The sequence below is a fragment of the Thermobia domestica genome, chromosome 17 (genome assembly GCF_964235325.1).
Source record: "Thermobia domestica chromosome 17, izTheDome1.hap1.1, whole genome shotgun sequence".
Classification (NCBI taxonomy): Eukaryota; Metazoa; Arthropoda; class Insecta; order Zygentoma; family Lepismatidae; genus Thermobia; species Thermobia domestica.
Genome location: NC_137470.1, coordinates 167069932 through 167095854, shown reverse-complemented (window position 1 = coordinate 167095854; position 25923 = coordinate 167069932). Strand labels below are relative to the sequence as shown.

The 25923-nt window shown below is 37.5% G+C and overlaps 1 protein-coding gene across 2 annotated transcripts in view; it reads left to right on the top strand.

Moving 5' to 3' along the window:
* The window catches only part of LOC145674476 (uncharacterized), a 1412137-nt gene that overhangs the window by 846975 nt on the left and 539239 nt on the right, over positions 1-25923 (top strand). For both annotated transcript variants that reach the window (XM_081744589.1, XM_081744590.1), the window contains exon 4: positions 20446-21244. In XM_081744589.1, the coding sequence (XP_081600715.1) occupies positions 20446-21244 (799 nt within the window). The remainder of the gene's footprint in view (positions 1-20445; positions 21245-25923) is intronic.

Sequence of the window (25923 nt, the reverse complement as noted above, 5' to 3'; positions counted from 1 at the left end):
TCCATTAATTCTTCAACAACAGAGACACGAACATAGAAACATTGAGGACAGTTAACATTCCAAAGGCTCCCTCACCGCAAATGAAACCCGAGACCCCGTACACCAAAGGATCACTGAGCCACCGCGCCCCATTAATGGTTAATCATAAAATTTGAGTTTTAAATGCTTTTATGTTAAATAATTTTGATGTAACACACATAGGGATGCGCACGAGACAAGAGTTGTGGCTGTCTCGACTCGAAAATGTGCTGTAAAAGGGATGTCTAGACTCGAAAAATGTATATTTCTATATTGGATGTCTCGACTCGAATTTTGTCAGGAAAATCTTGTCTCGACTCGTCTCGTGCGCATCCCTAAACACACAAAGCAGTGGCGGATCTAGCCTGGGGCTGGGGAGGCCTAGGACCCCCAATTTTTGAGCGACAAAAAATTCAAGCTATTATTTATATATTTTCGAAAGTTTATAATAAACTCATGATATACCTATCATAGTCTGGGTTCTACTTGCCCTCCCCCCAGTTTTTACCTTCTCGATCCGTCTCTGGTATAAAGAAATGATTTACACACACAAAAAAAGAAGTGTATAGAGTATTTGAACCTTCAAAGGAGTATAAGTACCCGGCTATTTGAGGCGATCGCAAAGCGTATTTATTGCTCATGCGTACGCTTGGAATACGCTGACCATGGCTAATCATAAACGCGAAAGCAATAAAATCGCTGAGAAAACGTCAGCTCGAGCGTATTTGGTGCAGGTCGGAACAATAGACCGCCTGCTGTTTAAAAGATTTCAAAAGGAAGGAAAAAAGGAAAGACATGTTGCCAGGCAAAGGGGTTGTAGCAAGAAACAGCTGCTTGGAAGATGGTTTCTGCAGAGTATTGGAACTCTGCTATTACGCACCTGGACCTGGCAAAAAGACCTGGAAACCCTGACTGGCTCACAGTATGATTTACACATCTGGTGAAATAAAATTACTGAATAGCCACTTTGGCCGCGTTTGCTACAGGGGGTAACGCTTTCTCAAATAGCCTAAGACTAATAGTCAAAAAGAAATTACATCTGGTTGCTTTAGGGAAGTTTGTCGAAGAAATGAAGCAGCATTGAAAGAGAGCGTGATGTCAGTCATGAGGGGTGTAAAGAAAGTGTCACCCCTTTTTAAACTGGAGGCACCACTTATTGGGTAATATCAAAATAAACGTAATTCTTTATATATTGTCAATTTTAATGGTATTTCATTCCTTATATTTGAGATAATAGAAAAGTATCTTAAGATTAGAGATCGGTAATACGGCCATCTTGCATCATAGCGCCGATGCATCATTATATAATTACGAAGAGTTTTTGTTCATTATGAATCACGCAAACCATCCTTATTTGTCCATAAACCGTTATGTATGTTTCATCTTGCATTTGACCTTGAATATCCTAAATAAAAACTGAAAAAAAAAAAGATTCTTCACCTACCTGTTTCTGTCTGTGTGCGCCTTTTTTATAGTCTTTTTTTGGGTGGAGTCCTTACTGTCTACACCTGGATGATGTCACTTCCTGCCGTGAGGAAGCGCATTTTCTAGTCTATGAGGGGGAGGTCATTTGAATTACCATTGTCCTCAACTTACTTTCACTTTCCACAATCCTTACAATCACATATTCGATTCATTCTGCTTATTTTTGGTTCCCTTTTTTTTTCCTCAAATATTCTTCAAAAACCGTCTATTGTACGTTTAAGGGAAGCTGGTGTCTGACAGTTGGATCGATAACGTGGTTTTCTCGTGGTTCTGGTGTCAAAGTCTCTGCAATAAAATCACAGGAGCTCTGCTGGAAGTTTAGCAAGGCATAATTTATGTAATATTTAGCTAGAACGATTATCTTGACAGAGTTAGTGATGTCAATCCATCTACACGATAACTCTTGAGCAAAACGGAATTTTTATTTTGTTTTAAACAACACAGGGTGGCACAAAAGTAAGTATACACTCCTGCATTGATCAAGTATAACATTTTAGCTTAAGGGATTATTTGCTTCGGCTCTTGCGGGCTTGAGGTATAAAGAAAAAGACATTAAGAACAAATAATAATAATAAACTAGGTCTACCTGTTTGATTACAATGAAACACAGTGAGCTGATCAGTACGGGACTCTATACCTACTTTTGGGCCACCCTGTACATTGGCTGAGTTCGTTAATGGTGTCAATCTCTTGACGTTTATTGGTAGCTGTAACTTCAACGGTGGCTGTGCATAAGTGGAGCGAAGCTTCTCTACTCGACTTAGGCGTCCGGTTACCCAGACACTTCTTCGAGATACATGAACCGTTTTAACCAATTTGGCATGGGGTTTTCAGAGGTACGTTGAGTGTCGTAAGGGTGTTCGCATGTCCCGATCGGACATACCATTGAGGAATAATCACCGGTAAACGAAATGCCCATAGATTTAACATTGGGAAAAGCTCCTGGCGCGCAAATTCTCATTGTAATAGAATATTCAGCATTAGAAATAGGGTGAAGCCTTTTCGTTTTGTTCTGCGGACACAATTTTCCAAAGCGAAACTCCTCTTTAATCGATTTAGGCATTCAGAACTCCTTCGTGGCTAAGCGGTTAGCGTATGCGCCTTTGGCGTGGGAGACACGTGTTGGATTCCCTACAGGAGTTTATGTGGTTCGGACTCCACGTTAATCAGTAGGTCCACGTCTCATATAGCCTTGCTGCTGAAAGAGACGTTGAACCTCAAAATCAACTAAAGTCGATTTAGGCATTCGTTTGACCGGATATTCCTTCGAGATACCTGAACCGTTCTTAACCAAATTTTATCTGGTGATTTGCGAGAGTGCGCTGAATATCATTAAGAGGTCTCGTGTCCCGATTGAACATACCATTGAAGAATAATAACCAAAAGCGTAAATAGTCAATGAAGGTTGATTGCTTCGCTCCAAATTTGCAATTATTTTTATATCTTCTAATACAAATAAAATAGAGTTTATTTGTATGTTTGTCTGTCTGTCTGTCTGTGTGTGTGCGGCCTGTGGACCAGACGAGTGGACCGAGAGTTACCAAATTTTGGTCAGGGGTGCCTTTGCCCAGGCCCCAGATCAAGACGAAGCCCTTTTTTCAAATTTCGAACCAGGGGGGTCTCAGGGGGAAAGGGCGTTTACCGGAACCGACAAATTGACCGAGAGTTACCAAATTTTTGTCACGAATACATTGGTCTAGTCTCCAGACCGGAGATAAACGTTTTTTGTCTAAATTCGAACCAGGGGAATCTCAGGGGGAAAGGGCGTTTACCGGAACCGACAAATTGACCGAGAGTTACCAAATTTTTGTCACGAATACATTGGTCTAGTCTCCAGACCGGAGTTAAACGTTTTTTGTCTAAATTCGAACCAGGGGAATCTCAGGGAGGCGTTTACCGGGACATGTAAAACTAGTAGAAAATGACCGATATTAGTGTCGAATTCAGTTTTCGCGGTCGCTGAAATCAATGGTGAAACTCCGATCGTATCAACTTTCAAATTCACCCCATTTAGCTGCTGGCCTGGGGTCACCAACGGGGAAGTACCGAGACATGTAAAAATAATCCAAAATGACCGATATTAGTGTCGAATTCATAGTTTTCGTGGTCGCTGAAATCAATGGTGACACTTACATTAGCGATGACTTGCAAATTTAATTACAATTGTATGCGGGCCGGGAGTCAGCGGGCGAGAGGTAGATATCGAGACATGGAAAAAATAGCCCAAAACGACCGATATTAGTATCAAGTCCATAGTTTTCGCGGTCGCTGAGATCAATGGTGATACTTCCACAGGCGTTGACTTCCAAATAGAGCCCCCATGCGAAGCATGGGTATATTCAACTAGTAATATAATATAATATAATATAATATAACATCACTATGACTGAGTCAAGTATTTTCATCAAATCCGCTTTCAACCTAAGTGCAAGATCCAGGACATCTCGGTTCCTAATAATATGTCTACTAGGTAAGGGAAGCATAGGTCACTATATGCCCCACTTTTTCATATAAATATAAATTTTCTTATCTTTGATCTATTTGCTCTTTTAAGTTTCTTTGCTTGGAAATTTACTAAAATGTTGCATTTCTCTCTTCCATTGCAATATGTTGTGTCAATGCAAAATAAGTTCATTATAACTTTCATGTACAGCTCATGTCTTTCGAGCTCAAGGGAAATAAATAATGCCAAAAGGATTGGTAGAAACAAGCCATACTTAACTAGCCTTACCATACGTCCGGAATTGAAGTCTGTGTTCGGAAGTTGTCCAGAGTTAACTAGTGTCCAGGATTTACGGTTTTTTTTTCAACCAAATACCGGGAATTTTCACTCTTTTTGGTCAAGCGGTTTGCTTGCAAAGGTGTCTTGTGTGGACGTTTATTTAAAAAATCAGAGATAATGTGTTCCTCGGGAAAAAAATATTTTCATTAGAAAAGTAAAGTTTTAATCAGATTGTAATAATATTGAAATAATTAAGGCAATTGTAAAACAAATGTATTTTAAGTAAACAAATGAGCGAAAACATTTCTTTTTAATTTAAAGTTAGTCTTTTTTACTTCCTGAAAAGCCTACCTCATCCTACGCCATTCTAAAAAGATCTTAGAGATTGGTGTCGAATTTATGATAAGCCTATGAAACACAGGTGTATAGTTTTAGAATGCTAGGAGTTACAAATCGCGCCGGTTGATGGTGGAAAACATCCTGCAGCAGCTGACATCTGCCGGAAGAAATAGAAGCTTCTAGGTGTGACGATCTTTGCTATCTTTAACAGAATTTATTCATTCTGTCTTCGAATGAGTAGCAGTAGATTCATAGTAGTAGAGCGTGGGAAAACACACAACAGATGAACTCCCCCCATAATTTCAAAATCATCTCAGATAACCTTGAGTCTGTAGAACTTGCAGAACCTTCTAAATGCAAAGTAGTAGTACCGAAGTGACACTTGTTTATGTTGAACCCTACTGGCTCCTTAGAAAATTTCTCTATGACCACTTGACGACGACTGATACCATCATTTGTTAGACATTGGCGCACACCTAAAAAATTTTGTTGGGAGGAGTCAAGCTCTTGGGGGAAGTCCAATAGTACAAGCCACTACGTATATATAGTATTGAACGGGCATTATTCTGTACCCGAAAAGACGATAAGTAATTGTCAAATACTTTCACTTATGTTTTCAGAAAAAAAGTTACAACTAGATTATTGTTATAAGAAAAAGAGAACAAATGAAGTATAAGATCAAATTTTCATGCTACATCAATCATTTCTCTGTTAAACAAATATAGTTTATAGAGAAAGTGTACAAATGTATGTTAGTAAGTCTTTTGGGTGTCCAGACCCGTTGGACCCCTCCCTCTGTGGATGCACCCTTGTCAAGACGTAATTCCCACTTCTATGCGCAAGGGGGTATGGTGGCTCAGTGGTAGAGCGCTTACCCCTGGTGCGTGGAATCCCTAGTTCGATCCCCGGCCAAGTAAGTTGGTGGTGGACAACATCGTGTCCGTGGGTTTTCTCGGGGCGCTCCTGTTTCCTCCTACTCAGTCATTCCACCAATGTTTCCATTCACTTGCCTTAATAATCGTCTCCCTTAGCTTAAGGGCATACAATGGGACGTTAAACTGAAAGACTTCATTGCTTTGCGTCCAAATTAAATAGGTGAGCAAATAAACAAGCTAACGAACTTATGGGTTCTTTTGGATTGCTGGATGCATAAGAGCATGTTTTGTATAATATTAATATTATTGAAGGGATAATTTAAAAAATATATATATATCACCAACATTTGACCGTGATTTCACACTTTACGCTAGTTCGGCCATGAACCCGGATCTCCCAAACGTGGAATAATTCCTCTTGCCATTGACGAAACCTATGCAGCATTACGTACCTACCTAATCAACTCTGTATATTATCGTCAGGCTAACACAAGTAGTTTCCATCAGCGAATAGGCGGAGACCATTCTTGTGCAGTACTGTTATTTTTAAAGGATCTATATATTGTTGAACAGTGTAAGTAAATTAACTGCCTGAAGTTAATTTTTGTAAGCCTTTTTCGTCTCCTCCCATTCTAACCCTTTTGTGTTGTAAGACAGTTGTTGTATGTTTTATGATACAGTTTATAATATAGCTCCATCTCTGCGGCTCGTCTTTCCTCTAAAACTTGCCTATCCAAAGGGCACATACACACTGTATGCTGAGTAGAGGTCATTGGAACGTAACCCAACCTCCCTGTCTTGTTCAGAAAAAACAACGGTTCTTATGTGTGTTCAGAGCATTAGGTCATTAATATTTTGTTTCATTGTGTCCTCATACTTTTTTTAAAAGATTTGGATCAGTTTAAACAGTTAACACACACCTCCATAATGTATTATTTGCAAATTAAAACGCACTCAATGTAATATGAATGGATCTATTGGATAACGTTGCACTCAGTGCGTTACGTAGACATTGTATCCTGGCACCAATTTTTGTGCGCGCTGCGCGAAGTTTAACATCTATTTTCAGGAACGGTGAAAGGAAATGTTTAAATAAAGGATAGAACAAGCTATTTTCAACGAACCTAACCCTTCTCCGGGCAACCGGGGCCTCCCAGGTCCAGTAGCTTCATTTTTCTAAAATTTCTCAATAACCATACATATTTCGAAGACATAAAATACTGAATTCTTCTATCTTTCGTCGAAGTTAAAATCATGAACATATCGAGTTGGTAAAGCTTTTTTTTTTTAATTTGAAAAATCTTTTCCTGACGTAACCGGGCAACCGGGGCCTAGGAGGCCCCGTATAACTTTAGTGAAATTTCTGTCAAATATTAGATCAAATTGTCACATAATTATATATTGAACACGTGACTATTGTAACCTTTAGTCGGAACAGTATGCGGCAACAGACATTGAATTTTGAGTGTTCTGCACTTAAAATATATACTGGGCCTGACAGGCCCCGGTTGCCCGTTTACGTTACAAAAATGTCTGGACCGGATTTGCTATTCTGCTTGGTCGGCTTACAAAAGCGTGACACGAAGTTTCGCTACTTGACAAAAATATATACCGGTACATTCTAGACTAGTCTAAACAGTAAGTGACAATAGGCATTGATTTTGTGTATTCTGCACTTAAAATATATACTGGGCCTCACAGGCCCCGGTTGCCCGTTTACGTTACAAAAATGTCTTGCCCGGATAAGGGTTAAGACACAATTCGTTGTGTACGTGTTTTTTTTAATTTTATTTTTTAATTTTGAGCCCTCCATTCGATATAGCATCAAAAAACTATCTGAAAGAAATAATTGATTTTTTTCGCCTCACCCGTTCCTGAAATATTGGCCAAAAAAGTTCCGATTTTGGGAGATTTAGGCAGCCATATCTCGGAAATCGCAAGTCATAGAGAGATCATATTGGAGTTGATCAGTATCTAAGAGGATAGTGAACATTTTGGTACTGTACCAAATACTAACTGGTGGACACTGACCAACTGGCCACCGTTCCCTACATATTAGCCAATATAAGTTCTGATTTCGGGAGATTGAAAGAGCCGTGTCTTGGGAATCGTAAGTAATAGAGAGATGATGATTTGCGAATTTTTCAATTTTGAACCCTCCATTTTGAGCATGGATATGATTTAGAGCGTCGTAAAATAACATATCGTAGAACGTTTTAACAGAACTATTAAAGAAAGAAAGTGGAAAAAATTTAGTACTGAAGGAAATTATAAATGGACAACTATCTTACAAGAATTGTTTAATGACTATAATAATAAAGTACATAGGACAATTAGTGTAAAGCCTGTGGAAGTTAATAAAAAATAATTATTTTCAAGTTCGTTCTGGTAATGCTCGTGGAGCATTCTTAGCTGTTTATTTTTAATGGATTTGCTACGAAATTTCTTGTGCTATTGTTTCATGGAGCCTCTTAAGTGAGCGAAACTAAAATGCTGCTGGTGAAATAGGTTGATTGTGGAAACTCTTGTGCTAAATTACAGACGGAAGCAGCACAAGAGTTGAAAATCTCTATGGAATTGAAAATCTCTTACGCTTCTAATCACACATCACGGACATCGATTAGATATCCAGTAAATGCATTATATAGGCATTACGACAGCGCGATATTTCAACATATCTATCGACCGATATTTTCAAATATCGATAACAAATATTTTATTGACCGATATTTTTTGATATCTCGAAAGTTTTCAATATGTCAATATTGCCGATATTAAGCTACTTCAATATTTTTCATTAAAAAATAAAATTGTGGTGTAGTGGAAAATATATATATCAAAATTTCAACGGATTCGCACGTTTTATGACTCCTGCATGCCGGAAAATTAAGTTTTTGGATCTTTGTCCGTCAATTTGTTCGTTTCGATGTAGGTTCAACACTTTATGTTAGGTAGAATTTTCGAAATTGCTATATGGTGTCCATATCTCGGAATACCTTAAAAGTTAGAGACATGAAATTTGATATTTTTTCCGTGCTATATGTGTATCGGTGTTTATTATTATTTCATCTAGAAGGGAACAGAAGTGGTGAAAAGAAAATAGGTGGAAATCCAATTATTATACAGCACTACTATAAAAGGCTATATTTTCTAAAGTATTACACGCACAAGTACGATATATACAGGGTGTTTCAAAAAACACAGACAACATTTGGGAGGTGATTCCTGTCACCAAGATGAGACGAAAAGTATAGACCAACCTGGGTGCGCAACTGCTTCCTTTGGGAGTCATAGGCTGAAGAAAACATTAAAATAAAACTTGAACTTTAAAGGTTCATAGCTCCCAAACTGTGGGACTTAACGTATTAGGGTCAAGACCACTTAAGAAATAGTGTGTCCTATCCAAAAATACTAGGGATGGCCAGAACCGGTTCCTAGTGGAACCGGTTTTCGGGTCTGAACGGATCCGGTTCTAGAAGATCCGGTTTTTCGGATCCAGGTCTGGAACCGGTTCTTCGGATCCAGGTCTGGAACCGGTTCTTCGGATCCAGGTCTGGAACCGGTTCTTCGGATCCAGGTCTGGAACCGGTTTTTCGGATCCAGGTCTGGAACCGGTTCTTCGGATCCAGGTCTGGAACCGGTTCCTCGCAGAACCGGTTCCGCTGGAACCGAAACTTTGTGACCATCCCTACGCTAAACCCGAGCTGCTGGCAAGCTGTGAACAGTAAGCTAGATGAAATGGTGGAAGCGACAGGCAGGCGCCCAGGCGGCGGCAGCTTGTCTCATTTGGCTAAATAAACTGGGTAACTGGCAAACTCATTGGTTAAACAGGCAAACTGGCCAACTCATTTGGCTAAACACCCACTGGTGGACCAAAATTTTTTACTGGGGGCACAAGCGGGTCTGGGCGAGGAAGGCACAAGCGCATGGTCCTCTTTGCATTATTTTTGAAGGTGAACTTTATGCCTCCTTTACGGGTCTTTGGGGGCTTTCGGATCCAGGTCTGGAAACGGTTCCTAAGATCCGGTTCTGGAACCGGGTTTTCAGATCCAGATCTGGAACCGGTTCCTAAGATCCGGTTCTGGAACCGGGTTTTCGGATCCAGGTCTGGAACCGGTTCCTAAGATCCGGTTCTGGAACCGGGTTTTCGGATCCAGGTCCGGAACCGGTTCCAGAACCGGTTCTGAAAACCGGATCTCCAAGAACCGGTTCCTTGTGGAACCGGTTCCGCCGGAACCGGAACTTTGTGGCCATCCCTAAAAAATACATGTTTTAGTATCCTGAGGTACACACGCAACAATTTTTACAGAGGGAGTTTGGCTACGTTTATATAATTTGAAGTACTCACCAACTACTGTATAAAAATTGTTGTGGAAGTATCGCAGGATTCTTAAACACGGATATTTTGATAGGACACATACTAGTTTCTAAGTGACGTCGTTACTCGACTACGGTAGATCTCATAGTATTGGAGCGATGGACCTTTAAAATTCATTTTTTCATTTTTTCAGCAGCCTATAAGTCCGAAAGGTAGCATTTGTGCACCCAGAATGGTCTACACTTTTTGTCTTATCTTGGTATCAGGAATCACCTCCCAAACGTTGTCGGAGTTGTTTTGAAACACCCTGTATGTACTATATATATATAAAATAGCAGATTCACCAAGTTTTCTATCCTCTCTACATGTTTTTTTCGTAATCTATTCTAAAAGCGCGTTGTACTGCTATAACAGACGAACATCTTCCATATTCTAACACACAGAATGTCTTTTGTTACTTTACCTCCATTTTGGGCAGGTACTTAACTTGTGCTGCCACCTGGAATACATGATACAAACTTGATGAATTTGTGGTTATTTTATTTTCATATACAGTATATCTATCATGTTCGTACGTGTAATACTTTTAAAAATATAGGTTCTTGAAATGAATGAATCATTTATAGTAGCTCTGTATGAAGGGTGAATTCCTTGGGTATAAATATACTATTCATTACGCCTTATTCTCTTCGTGCGAAGAACGGGGTCTTCTAATAGTTATGACATAATTGAAGTTTGTGTTATTCTCATTGGAAAGGTATCTCCCCTAATAAAATCTCGTGGGCATAATCTGTGCCCTAAAACACACTTATAAGCACTGTTGTCAATATATAAATTTACAGTACTCTGTACTGCATTGCGTCGTGACAGAACATTATTTCTGGAAAGAATGTCTGAAGATATTGTATTTACTTTAGAAACAGAACAAAACGAGGAGGAAACAGACAGACACTAGAGCGCACGTGCCACATAACATACTTAGAATTTTCTGAATATACTTTCTGTTAATTTCCTGGTCTTTTGCCAGAGAATTCGACACAACAAAGGAACGAAACAAATACATGCGAACCTCTCCTTAACAATGTAGTGGATGTTTTAATGTCCTACTGAAGAAGCTATTAGTTTGGACAATTAAATATGACTTACGAGTGTTATTATCTCGCGTAGCTCTTTAATATCTTTATGATTGCTAGTTTATTTCTTAGTTCAAATTCAAATTTGTAACTGATTTCCGGTACTGTTACTTGTTTCTGCAACATTAATAGTTTTTCCAAGCAACGATAGGAGAGTTTTTATAATCGTGAAAAGAAATGTCAAATTCGAGTTTATAAAGAATTTCATGGTCCCTAGAAGCCGAAAAAGTTGGATGTCCTTTCGTTTCGATGTATTATATACACACTTATCTACACACCGTACCATTCAACGTATTCAGACTAAAATTTAAAGTTACTATTTTCCATTTTTTTTAAATGATACCCCCGAAATAAAGGGTAGTTCACTGGATGGCGAAAATAAAAACATTTGAATTTCTCGAAGATAACTTAAGTTAACGATTTCGTTTATTTATCTATACACAGAAAAATGAAAGTCTCTATCTGTGTGACGTAATAACTCTTGAGCCACCGAACCTATCTCGATCAAATTTTCGGTTCGGGCCTGGGATGGTTTTTGTCACTTCACCTTGACGGTGCAACTTAAAGGAGTGGGAAATATATAAAAAAAATGACCGAGATTAGTGTCGAATCCATTGTTTCCAGGATCGCTGAGGTGAATAGTGACACTTCCGATGCCGTTGAAATCTAAATTCAGCCCCGCAACTTGGGGGAGGGGGAGATATATAAAAATGATCGAAAAATGACCCATATCAGAGAGCGTTTCACTAATAGTAAAAATTGACTGACTAACGGAACATATTACTATTTTTTTATTAATTTAACCCAGTGAAGCAGGTAATTGATGCTAATATTATGTAAGCCATTTCCGCTAAAAAAAAAAAAAAAAAAAAATCAAGAATATTTTTGAGTTCTTTTTTAAAGTTTTTTCTTTCTTTTTTTTTTCAAAAATGACTTATCTTTAACTGATATTATTCATATTTCATATTAACTGAACAGTATGTCATATATAATTTGTCGTGAATAAAAATCCACAATTTACTCCTGGTGTGTTTTCTTCGGGCGAAGTTTCCCGAAAATGCCTACATGGTTTCCCCACGAGACGAGATAACTTCAACTCCAGTCTCAAAGGCAATCTTAACACTTGCTATTTTATTGATATTTTCTAATATTTCTGCTAAAAAGACAATAAACAGGATCATGTCTCGAAATTTAAATTTCTGCCAGTAGATTTCGGTTGTTGCAAGGTGTTTGCTGCCCTCTAACGGCGCGATATGTAATTTCTAGCAGTCTACAGTTACACAAGCTTTTTTTAATAGTAGAAAAATTAAAAATAAAATAGTTCATGTTAACGTCCCACGATTATACCCTTGAGGCTAAGGGAGACGATGATTAAAGCAAGTGAATGATAGATAGAATTGGCGGAATGAGTGTGCGGAAGGAAACGGGAATACACCGAGGAAACTCATCACAAACTTATTTGACCGAGGATCAAACCAGGAACCTCACGCACCAGAAATAAACACTTTACCACTGAGCCACCGTGCCCCCATTCAGCAGTAGAAAATGAGATATGGATAGCCACATTTACCCATTAAGACGTTAACTGATTAACTCCATTAACGAACGCGGTGGCTCAGTGGTAGAGCGTTCACCTCTGGTGCATGGGGTCCTGAGTTCGATCCCAGCTCCACTAAATCCGACCAAGTGAACTTTGTGGTGGACAAACACCGTGTGCGTGGGTTTTCTCGGGGTTCTCTCGTTTCCTCCCGTTTCATTCATTCCATAATGCCATTCATTTCTTATTTTCACCATCACCTTTAGCATAGCTGGCATAACCCTGGGACCTAGATTTCATTTCCATTAACGAACTCGGCCGAGCTAACTGCAGAAAGAGGAGCTAAACACCCCTTTATTATAGGCAACCAACGTTTCTTTTCTACTCTCCAGGTTGCATAGAGGCAAGGGAATTCTATAGATTTTAAGCGCCACTCAAATAGTAAGGTAGAGCGAAAAAATCAAATTTTTTAGTATCAAATTCTAATAGGGCTCAAAAGTTGCGTGTTCGTATGCTAATCAATAAAAAATAACAAAAAAATCACACTTTGGACCTTTAGTTCGCGCAAACGGCCTAAAATTTAAAAAAAAACGACAAAAAACCACCAAAATTTACCTTTACGCAAGGAACATACAGATTACTTCATATATATACAATATAGCGTCTAAGTATATATTAGTTGTGTGAGATCATGTTTCTAAATAATTCTTTAATTTGAGTGATTTTATACATTTTCTTATCATTATGATTTTGCACCTCTTCACTCATTTGTCAACTTTTTTTCCCATGAAATGGAGCACAACTCACCAGGAGAAGGTGACTGCAATTTGAGTTCCACTTACTCCCTACCCAACTCTCCTACCAATTAGGGTGTGCTAAATTACGTTGATTTAGTCAAGGACGTTGTCTTAAATTCAGATTATTTTTTTTATAAAATTTTGGCATTATGAGTCGTTAGAGCAAAGTTGCTCTAATGTAGCCATCTCTGTTTTCTTGTCCGTACGCTTTTCGTGCACACTCTGTGACAAGTTTGAAACATGTTTCAACTTCCTGAGTATGGCATGGAAAATTTAAAATGTAAGTTTCGACTCTTGATGATAAGCTTGTGCAAAATGCCGGGGGTCAAAATGTCAACACAAGCGTCATTAAAAAGTCTATGGCAACTCATATTAATCTGAAACGGTGAGACAAGTAAAAACTAGAATGTATCAAAGTAAAAAAGAAATGGCCCGTGGTTACCCGCAGGATCCAAGACGGGGTCCAACTCAAAAGTTTCAAATGCCGAGGAGGACAAATAAGCACATCATGCGAAAGCTCAACTTTCCCATTTTAACATTTTGAGTTGGACCCTGGAATATATATATATAATATATATAATATTGCACAGGCTTATCGTAGAGAGTCGAGACTTGATTTATGATTTTTTTTTCAACTTTCATACGATGTGCAAGTTTACCCCCTTTAGATTTTAAAAAAATTGAATTGGACCCAGTCTGGGACCCTGGGACAATTTATTTTACTTTGATACGTTGTACTTTTGAAATGATGAAAAACACATTTTTCTGTTTTCATATCTGTCTCACCGTTTCCGATTTTTCGGGGCTGTAACGGACTTCATGGACACGCTTAAAGATAATAACAATGAGTAAAGTGCTGCCCCCAAGCGGAATGCATGAGACCTCCCCAATTTTGGTAACCGGTTTTGAACTCAACTTGACCCAAGCTTTCAGGAAATGTATACACCACCCCTACTGTTTGGGTTCAGGTTCAAGTACATCCCGGGTAAGATAAAGTACTTAGACGCTATAGAAATGAAAAAAAAAATGTAATTTGTATATTTCTTGCGTAAAGGTAAATGTTTGTGTTTTTTGTCTTGTTTTTCAAACTTTAGGTCGTTTGCGCGAACTAAGGATCTAAAGTGTGATTTTTTTCGTTAGTTTTTCATTGATTAAGCTTCGAATACGCAACTTTTGAGCCCTATTAGAATTCAATACTCGAAAATTTGATTTTTTTTCGCTCCACCGAAATGAATAGTCACCGTTAGCCATAAAGATGTTAGCGGATTGTCTCCATTAAGGAACTCGGCCGAGATAATTTCAGTAAGAAAAGCTACATACCCCTTTATTATAGACAACCAACATTTCTTTACTACTGTCCAGGTTGCATAATATGTAGGAATGTTCTGCATTTTAAACGGGATATGAATAGACACCGTTACTCGTAAAGAAGTTAACGGATTGACTCCATTAAGGAACCCGGGTGAGATAATTTCATAAGAAAAGCTATATACCCCTTTATTATAGACAACCAACATTTCTTTACTACTGTCTGGGTTGCATAGAAGCTAGGAAATGCTATATATATTAAACAGAATATTAATAGTCACCGTTACCTGTAAAGATATTAATGGATTGACTCCATTAAGGAACTCGGCAGAAACAATTTCGGTAAGAAAACCTGCACACCCCTTTATTATAGACAACCAACATTTCTTTACTACTGTCTGGGTTGCATAGAAGCTAGGAAATGCTATATATTTTAAAAGGGATATGAATAGTCACCGTTACTCCTAAAAATGTTAACGGGTTGACTCCATTAAGGAACTCGGTTGAGATAATTTCAGTAAAAAAAGCTACATACTCCCTTTATTATAGACAACCAACATTTCTTTACTACTGTCCAGGTTACATAGAAGCTAGGAAAAGCTATACATTTTAAAAGGGATATGAATAGTCGCCGTTACCGGTAAAGATTATAACGAATTGACTCCATTAAGGAACTCGGCCGAGATAATTTCAGTAAGAAAAGCTACTTACTCCTTTATTATAGACAACCAACATTACTTTGCTACTCTCCAGGTTGCATATAATCAAGGGAATCCAGGTTTTAAATGGGATATGAATAGTCACCGTTTCCCGTGAATAGGTTAACGGATTGAGTCCATTAAGGAACTCAGACGAGATAACTTTTTTTTGTATTAAAACAAAACTACATACCCCTTTAATATAGATAACAAACATTTCTTTACTAGTGTCCAGGTTGCATAATAGATAGGGAATGTTATACATTTTAAACGGGATATGATAGTCACCGTTACCGTAAAGATGTTAACTGATTGACTCCATTAAGGAACCCGGGCGAGATAATTTCAGTAAGAAAAGCTACATATCCCTTTATTATAGACAGCCAACATTTTTTTTACTACTATCCAGGTTGCATAGAAGCTAGGAATGCTATAGATATTAAACGGGATATTAATAATCACCGTTACCTGTTAAAGACGTTAAGGGGTTGACTCCATTAAGGAGCTCGGCAGAGACAATTTCAGTAAGAAAAGCTACATATCCCTTTATTATTATTTCATTGAAACCAGCGTTCTTTTTTACTGTAAAAATTTCACAGAAAGTGGGGAATGTTATAGATTTTAAACAGCATATGAATAGTCACTCTTACCAGTAAAAATGCTAAGGGATTGACTCTATTAGCGAACTCAGCTGAGATAATTGCAAGAAGAAAAATTATACAGTATATCCTTTTGGTACAGGCAACCAATAGTTCTTTGCTATTGTGGAGGTTGCATACAAGTTAGGGAATGTGCGCAGTGTAGATTTTAAAGGAAATATGGATAGTCACTCTTAACAAGTAAAGATTTTAAAGGATTGGCTCCATTAACAAACTCTGCCGAGATAATTGCTCTAGCGATCTGTTGCATCAAATAGAATCCAAAAATTTGCTTTCGTTCAAGAATTATCGCACGGACGTACTAACATTACAATCTTTTAAAAACCACTAGCTTGATTTCTGATAAATGTTTCAGTAATAACTGCAGCATGAAATGATTTAATGTAAGAAACGGGAGTGAAAAAGTTCAGTGCGGTGGCTCATACCGTTTCATTTCTTCTGTAACACGTAATCGTTTCCTTGTATGATGGGAAGGATATGCTTAATACGGATTCCTGTTTCGAGATGCGTGTAATCTGCTCTGAGCTCTCAATTCACATTTAATGAAGAGGATTGCCCTCTGGTAGAGGGAGTTAAGTATGGCGAAACAATCTTGTCTCGGTCAGGGTAGTAGAAGATAAACTATTAATAAAATGATAAAGGAGATTTGTAGCAAAGATTTATTGTTTCGTAACATTTTCCGTAGGAAGAAGTCAGCTATAGAGAGTAAAGTACTTTTTACACTTAAAACTTAACTGGATGGAACTATTCAAACAAAAACAAAGAATGATTATTTTACATATACATTTTTACTTTAAAGCAGTAAGGAGCGATTCTTTCATGTACACGCAGGCTTACTTTCAACCAACTAGTCTTCGATACCTGGGTAGTATTATTAGTGATGATATGAAGTGTAAAGGTGAAATAATAGCAAGGATAGGAATGAGAAAGAAGCCTTTAGGAGGAAGAAAAGTTTGTTTTGTGGGACCTTGAATAGAAGAGTTGGGAAAAAACAACTCATAAAATTCTTCTTGTGGAGTATCATGCTGTATGGGGCAGAAACATGAACATTACATAAAAATGTTGAAAAAGGACTGGAAACTTTCTAAATGTGGGTGTGAAGAAGAATGGAGAGAATGTTGGGACGAGCGGAAAACGAATGAGAAGGTGTTAGAAATTATAGGGAGAAAAGGAACAATTTTAGATATTAAAATGAGGAAGAGAAACTTCTTGGGACATTGACTAAGAAGGAACTGTATCATTAGCGACATTCTAAAGGGTATGGTGGCAGGAAAGAGAGGAAGGGGCGAAGGAGGCTACAATTGATGGATGGTATCAAAACAGAAAAATCATACGTGAAGACGAAGAGGTTAGCGGAAGATTGTGGAGCATGGAAGCTTCTCAGTTGCGGCAAGTGACCTACCAATAATACCAGAACACCTATGATAATGATGAGTAGAAACTGATTCTTTTATTTATACGTTACTACATGCATTCCTCATATCCAACATTTGACCTCAATCCCAATACTTTTTTCAAAATTAACATGGCATTTCTAGACATTTTCTACGTTCCATCTTCGCAGTTTGCCCTCACAAATCTTCCGCCCTGTATACGGTGTGCCACTAAACACCCTCTTTTTCTGTTTCTTTTGGTGCTGAATCCAGTGCTAGCAATCACTTTCAGCAACTGATTTTACCAAATCGGAAAGTTCCCTCGTAAGATTTGTTGTACAAATTATGCAGCACTTATGTGGAGCCCATGGCTTTTCCTGGTCCCCAATTCGACAACCGAAGTACAAGGAATAAGCAAGTTTCGTAATGTTATATAATTTCTTTCTTTGCGGTTTGGATGTAAATCTATCACACACACAACAAAAATTACCCAAATGATTAGTACACGTTCGGTGTGAAATAATTCGTTTCATTTTGTACCAATAACTCGCCTGAACACTCGATTCCTAAAACAATATGCTTCAAACACACACAAACTATACACGCTCAAAGAGATCTTGTCAACAACACACTGTCATGTGTTCAGAGCCTGCCTTACTAAAAATAACACAAAATTTACAATTTTTCATAAGTGAAAGGCATAATAAAACGCAGCTTACCACAATCATAGATAATGTTGTTCTACAACAGAAAATATGGACCTGAAGAATTTTCAGTGTTGCCAGAATAACAATTTCCCTAAAATCTAAGTTAAGGCAGCGGCTAGAGGAACGAACTCAACTGCATTTGATTACGTATCATGTTGTTTTGGTTTCCTGTGAACTACTTTTTAAATAATAGTTGTATTTAGTTTGTAATAAACAAAATAGTTTTAACATACAGTTATTAAAACTAAATAATAATGCTATTTAAAAAGCAGTTCACAGCAAACCAAAACAACACAATACGTAACCAAGTGCAGTTGAGATCGTTCCTCTAGTCGCTGCCTTAACTTAGATTTTAGGGAAATTGTTATTCTGGCAACACTGTAATTTATATGGATGGCAACACTGAAAATTCTTCAGGATCATATTTTCTGTCGTAGAACAACATTATCTATGATAGTGGTAAGTTGCATGTCATAATTTCCTTTCACTTATGAATAAACAAGCAAAAGAAATATGGTAAATTTTGCATTATTTATATTTTTAGTAAGACAGGCTCTTAAAGAGATCTTGTCAATAACTCTGAATTTTGACACCTAGACAGGGATTTATTTTTCTTTCAAGGGAAGAAGAACGCGATAAGACGATGAGACATAGATTTCTCACTTTAAGTCGTCAGTAGGCTATAAGAACGAAAATACGAGTACATAGTGATATGCGGCGCGAGTGACCAAATAAATGAATTTTTTATAACTTAAAGGGTTTAGAATTAGTGTTGCCAATTTAGGGCTTCTGTCGCTAAATCTAGCGATTTGATTATATATTTTAAAGGCAAGATTTGTTTCGTTTACCATTGTTAAGCTAGGGATTTAGCGACTTTTGAAATGTCGTATAATAAATAAACTATGATTATTTCCGTTACAATTAAAGTTTCTAGCGACTTTTCGCAGTACGTTAGTGACATTATTGTTAATGTTGGCAACACTACTTATAATTGTTATCTATTTGAAAAAGAGGTAAGAGGGCTTTGGGAGGCACAATGCCCTTATTGCAAATTACCATTTTAAAGTTCTACTCTTCGATTCTTGACTGTTAACTGGGCTGGCTTTACGTTCTTCATTTCAATAAATACATGTATGAGCGAAATATATCTCATGCAATATTTCAGAACTGTAACGTGATGTGCAAAAAATATCATTTTCGTTTTCTACGCACCAAAATCATTCAGAATCACCTATTATTTTCTCGGAGGTAAAAATCATGTTGGGCAGTGTTATTAATGCAAGTAAGTTACGCTCTGTTGAAGAGAAGTAAACATACCAAAGTACAATCATTTTCGGAAAACGTATTTGCTATTTTCGTTCATACTATTCTGTAAATTAACGTATCATTAATGGATTAAGCATAGATTGTTGTTCGTTGCTTTTAGACAAAATTTAGAAATTGTAGTTCATTTGATGGAAGTGAATTTTCTCTCAGCATTATTTTTTTCTTCTGAAAGTTTCTGTTTTTATCTTATTTCACAGCTTAATGTGTAATTAATGATCCTATGATGTAAGGATTTTTCTTTTCGGAATAGTTTAGAGTATTTATTTTAGTCTTGGAGAAAATTGTAAAACAAAGGGTTTTATACTTGTTTCTTGACGTGTTGATCTAAACTTTTTTTTTTACACATATTCTCCACATTTGTGCTTTTTCATTTTTCCGCTAGGGGGCCCGGTGGCAGCCCTCCTGCTGGTCTAGTGGCTAGTGTATGCACCTTTGGTGTACTTGGTCCTGGGTTCGATTCCCGGTGGGAATGTCTCTGGAATTTTAATTGCCCTGAATATATTAGTATTCTTGTCCCTGTCCACTTTGGTAAGGGTTAAAAAAATGTACGAGAAAAACTCGGGTGCTCAGGAAATTAAAGAATGATCGGTTGATAAAAAAAAGAGGTGCGTCAGTGGTAGAGCGCTTACCTCTGGTGCGTGGGATCCTTGGTTCGATATCCGCCCAAGTAAGTTTGTGGTGTATAACGTAATGTCCGTGGGTTTTCTTGGGGTATTCCCCTTTCCTCCCACGTTCTCATTTCACCAAAACTTCATCATTCACTTGAATTTACTACCGGCAAAACAACAAAATGTTTGGAACTTAACATACCTTTTGAGCATCGAGGCTATATTGAGACAGGTGTATTTTATATAGTAGGATTTGCAGTGTTACTCTGACTTATATCAGAGTCAAGTAACCTCACCGGAAATTGGATCCAAAACAACGCGCAAAGCTCGCGTAACGACACTGGCAAAATACTTAGCAAAGAATTCACTCATGTAAACAATTTAATCAAATAACACTACTGAGCAGCTGATCAGCAACATTTTACTTGTTTGTATAAGAACATAATGTATTGTTACTGGTTTAATGTTGTTATTTCTCCTTTAGCCTAAACAGCATAATCGTGGGACGTTAAACTGAATAGTATTATATTCTTTCTTTTCAGATCTGGGACGTCGTTGCACCGTATGGATGGCCTTTGACTCTAGGGGACGGCGTGTGTGTTCATATAGGTGAACTAGATCCGACGCTACTTCGCAATAAGGATTGCTATTTGTGTGTACGCCCCTGTGACCGTTCAGCGGTTATCAAAGGACCTATCGGTACCGGTAAAGATTCTTTCGTGGACGGTACAAATAAATCTGCGGGTGTCGAGTTTGCGATCGTTTGGAAAGCTCAGGGCGTTGTTCACAGCCAGAATATTCGTGAGGACCAGTTGGACATGTTGTCTTCACCAATCAAAATGGAGAGTGCTTTAGAAATTGAAGAAAATATCGATAGTGTGACTGATGAGAAGCTTACATCGCTTCTCCAGAATCTTCTTATCAGTGTAGAAAAAGCAATGGAGAGAATTCCGTTGGATGATTTATCCTTTCCATGTTGTTGTTGTGAGTGCCAGCACCATCATCATCTTGTGCATTACTGTCATCCCTCATATTCTCACAATGAAGTGCCAGATATGAGTGATGATGTGGATGATGCGCAACGGGGAAGTGAAACCATCACAAGCTGCGCATGTCGCCGACCTAGCTTGGTTATGGACAAGTGCCAATGTCAGTGTCATCCGTTGGGAGGATCGGTAGTGCAAAAACGGGACACTTCTATTCAAACTTGCCCTATGTTTGAGTTTGTTGGTTCCATTCCTCATATAGACAGTGATGATGATGAAAATGGGGACGAGCCGACTAGTGGTTCACGACAGAAAACCGAAAGTTCGGAGCAAGAATCCCAATCTGAGTTAACTGGTGAGTACAAATTATTTTACAAGCTTACTAAACAGATTTTTTATGCATTGAAAATTTCTTTCATGTTAGGTTTTTCATGTTCCATTCTTCAGATAATTGTTTCCATGGCTCATATATGGGAATTGTATTAATGTATAGGTAGTAATGTCGTCATGTTTGTCTTACGAACTGCACTAATTATCTTATTAGGTGCCCCGAAAAGATATGTTGGATTTAATCTCACAAACAAAAAGGCGATGATATGAAAAAAAAAATATTTAGCTCGTAAATAAAAAGTAGTTTTCTTCAGTAGTAATAAGCTATCCCCACTGCTTTGGCAGGCAATCAGTCTTATCTATAATGGCAGAACTCATCGAGATGTTGTGTAATGCGTGGGTCACTTCGTCGAGAGTTTGAAATCGTTGTTCCTGCAGATTGTTGCTTACGAATGGAACTGGTGATAATCCAATGGTGAAGACCTGCATGATGATGCTCCAGATTCACACGAATATTCTTTTGAAGGCTGCACTGAAAGACTATGACTTCGAGGAGATTCAGCAGCTATTGATGTACAGCACAGATCTACCACATACAACACAGATATTAGTGCTCAAATCTAAATATAGTCAGGACCTGTTAATGTACTTCAGGTGGGTTGTCGGTATGGCTGACAGATTTTGGGGGAATAATAATAATAATAATAATAATAATAATAATAATAATAATAGATTTGACGATTTTTAAGGGGGGAAAGGAAGATATATGATATTCTGAATTTACTTATAACAACATACATATAATTTTAGATGCTAACGTAAAATAATTTTAAGTGGAAACTAGGAGAGTTCCATTACAATAATTTCAACACATAAAACACACGAAAAGTATGAGGGCAATTCGCAGAGAACCTTCGTTTGCGCATGTGCGAGAAATGGCCGGGAAGAGTGACGTCAGTCCTGGGCCCTGTATGCAGTAGATTGTTGACAGTAAGCAGTGGAAGGAAAAGGTTGTGTTGCAGTTCACTCGTCCGCTGTAGCAAGTGAAAATGAACGCTTTAATAGAAAAAAAAAAGCCAAATGTGAAATGCATGCGGTAATACGATTTCTAAGTGGAAAAAACTTTCGGCAGCTGCGATTCATCACGGACCAAACATGATGACTGAATTTGTCGTGCGTGAATGCTGTCGCATGTTTAAAGACGGACGTGCACGATGCGGCAAGAAGTGGGCGCTCATCTGTACTGTAGCCACCCTGTAGACCAGATTTGGCGCCGAGTGATTACCATCCATTAAAATTGAGGCTCATAAAACAGTGGCTTGCGTCGCACTGCTTCGACAATGCTGTTAGTGGATGGATTCGTTCCCAGACGGGATTTTTTTCCAGAAGGAATTTCAAACTTGGTAAAACGTTATGACAAGTGTCTCAATTTGAATGGCGAATATGTTGAAAAGTACGTTTCTAATGTGTACAATAAGAGTTCTGTATCTGCGAGTGTACATCATTGATAACCAAACGGCGGTTATTTTCCGAATTGTCCTCTATATTGCAATTCGTGGTGGGAGGTCATACGGCTCGAGTCTTCACCCCGGCGAAATTAAAATACCACTAATTTTACAGTAATTATGTGATATCTTCAAATAGATAAAAGATAATTGAAATATGGAACAAGAGCGCCCTAGACAATATTATTTTGCGTGAGGTACCGTTATCACAAGTCACCTAGTGGCTTTCCGTTTTCAGCTGTTTAGAAACGCGAAAATAAATGCCGATTTTCAAAATGGCTCGAAATCGAAAGCAGATAAGTGAGTCGTGATAACGGTTTCTCATGTAAAATAATATTGTCTAGGGCGCTCTTGTTCCACATTTCGATTATCTTTTATATATTTGAAGATATCACATAATCACTGTAAAATTAGCGATATTTTAATTTCGCCGGGATGAAGACTCTTAAGCTCTAGCTCATCGTCTCACATAGCCGCGGTGCTGAAAGGGATGTTACACTCAAATCCATCCAACCAAGTCTATTACATAAAACTTGGTTTCCTTTTTAATATACTTCAATGAAGATCCACATCCTGCGTTTCAATATTTTATATATATATATATATATAAGTTCACAACGACTTTGAGTTGTATTCTTAGTAGTTCAAAGTAATTTCTGTTCCTTATGTGATTAGTAAGTTTGTGGCGGACAACATCGTGGGTTTTCTCGGGGTACTTCCGTTTCCTCCTACTTTGTCATTCCGCTAATTCTTCCATCATCATTCACCGGTCTTAATCCTTGTCTCCCTTAGCCTAAAGGGCATAATCGTGAGATGTTAAACTGAAAGCTTTGATTTCAGTCTTTTAACTCTCATACAGTGTTGGAGAAAAAAAAAAAAAACGAAATATCATATTCTTTTATCCAATGGTAAATCAGTCCGGTGCACTAACCCTTGAACTCTGATCTGATATCGTATGAGAGTAAGTGGCTTCTCAGAATCTTTTGTGGGAACAGTTCTCCCCGCCTCTCATTTCCAAAAGTAGACAAGTTAAGAATGCAACAAAATGATTGATTGTTGTTTGTAAAACCTGCTTTATTTATTTTTCTTCTTTTTTTCTTTCAAGGCCAGAATTAATTCAACATTACACCATATTAAAAACTCACACATGGATGAAAATAACTTATTACCTTTATGAAGAAGAGATGGGTCAGATTCACACGATAGTTCTTTTTTTTATGTATTTCAAAACAAACCGTTGTTACTGGCCTTAATTTCCTGTCTGATGTTATTTATTACATTACACCTATCCTCCTTCGCTTGACAGTTTCTACTTCACCTTAAATTCTCAGAAAATAGGCAAAAACGCAAGATCGCCTTTCCAACAATACATTACATTCGAGTTACATGTGTGTATATAATATGCTGTCAAAATTGTTGAAGAGGATAAACTACGAACCGGATGTTATTCTTATTTCATGTATTTATTTGGATAGTACTACAAAAAATTGCAGATTACTATATCAAGTGTATTTATGTATTTAAATTTCTATTGTTTACTTGTCTTGTAGACGTCCAAAGAATATGGAATGTATCAAATATTACAACCTGGTTTTCTTTTTAATATAATGCATTGAAATTTGTGTTCACACGCATTTGAGGGATTAGTGTGCTTTTTTTTTAAATTATAGTTCCTAACCTGGGGGCCCACTACTCGTCGGGAGAGGGCATGAGAAGCGATCAAAAGAAGGACAAGTTATTAATAGAAATAGAATGTGAAATCATAAATAAAATATCATTTGCAGTGACCAAATAAAAAACTTTAGCAAACTTCACAGACTCGTGAACATGTCTGACATTTTGCTTTTCCTACTTCTGTTCAAGAATATTACTTTAATATTGAAAACTAAATAATTATGCAAATTCAAATTGTTTACAGCATTTTCTAAGATTATTAGGAAATACTTTTTCAGTGTACAGCACGAGCTTCACAAACTTTCCAAGTAACATAATAATAATAATAATAATATAATAATAATAATAATAATAATAATAATAATAATAATAATAATATAATATGGGCTTGATAATTCAATAATAGATGTGAAATCACAGAAGAGGGTAGACAGAAACAAGGTACGAACCCTTGCAAAACTTCCTAATATACATTTGAGCTCCTTCGTGGCTGAGTGGTTAGCGTACCGGAAGACCCGGGTTCGATTCCCGACGGGAGGTCATGTGGTTTGGGTTCCACGTTAAGGGTCTCTATCACTGCAAAATTAAAATACCGCTAATTTTACAAAAAAAAACTATATATCATCTTCAAATAGATAGAATATAATCGAAAAGTGGATCAAGACCTCCGTAGACGATGTTATTTTGCATGAAGTACCGTTATCACGAGTCACCTAGTAGCTTTTCGTTTGCTGTTATTTAGAAACGCGAAAATAAATGCCGATTTTCTAAATGGCTGGAAATCGAAAGCAGGTAAATCAGTCGTGATAACGGTATCTCATGCAAAATAATACTGTCTAGGGAAGTCTTGTTTCACTTTTCGATTATCTTTTATCTATTTGAAGATATCACATAATTACAGTAAAATTGGCGGTATTTTAATTTCGCAGTGATTAGGCCTCTTAATCAATAGGTCCCGTCTCATATAACCTCGCTGCTGAAAGGGGCGTTAAACTCAAAATCAACTCAACAAACATTTGTACACTTTCTCAATAAAACTTACTTGCAGACCTATAACAGGGAAGTGATTGATGTAGTATGAAAATTGATTTTACACTTCATTTGTACTCTTTCTCTTGTAAAAACAGTCTAGTTCTGCCATTTTTTCCTAAAAATATAAGTGAAACTATTTTACAATTATATATCGTCTTTTCGGGTGCTAAATAATACCCGTTCATTATTGCATACACCTAGTGGCTTGTAGTATTGGAAGCCTCATTGTCAAAGTTTAGACCCCTCCCAACAAAATATTTCTGAGTGGGCGCCCGGAAGAAGCCATGTATATTCCCAACAAGCGATAAGAAGGAAGGCGTGAAATATGAAGGGTTTGCGAAGGTGGTTCTAGATAAACAAGTTTTGGAAACTTCTTTAAATGAAAGTAGTCCATGTTTCGATTCCTAACTGAGGTACATATTTTTTTTAGGTATTCATCCTATATTGTAAGGCAGTTAGGGAAAGGTCTGAATTAAAAAGTTGGAAATTCCAA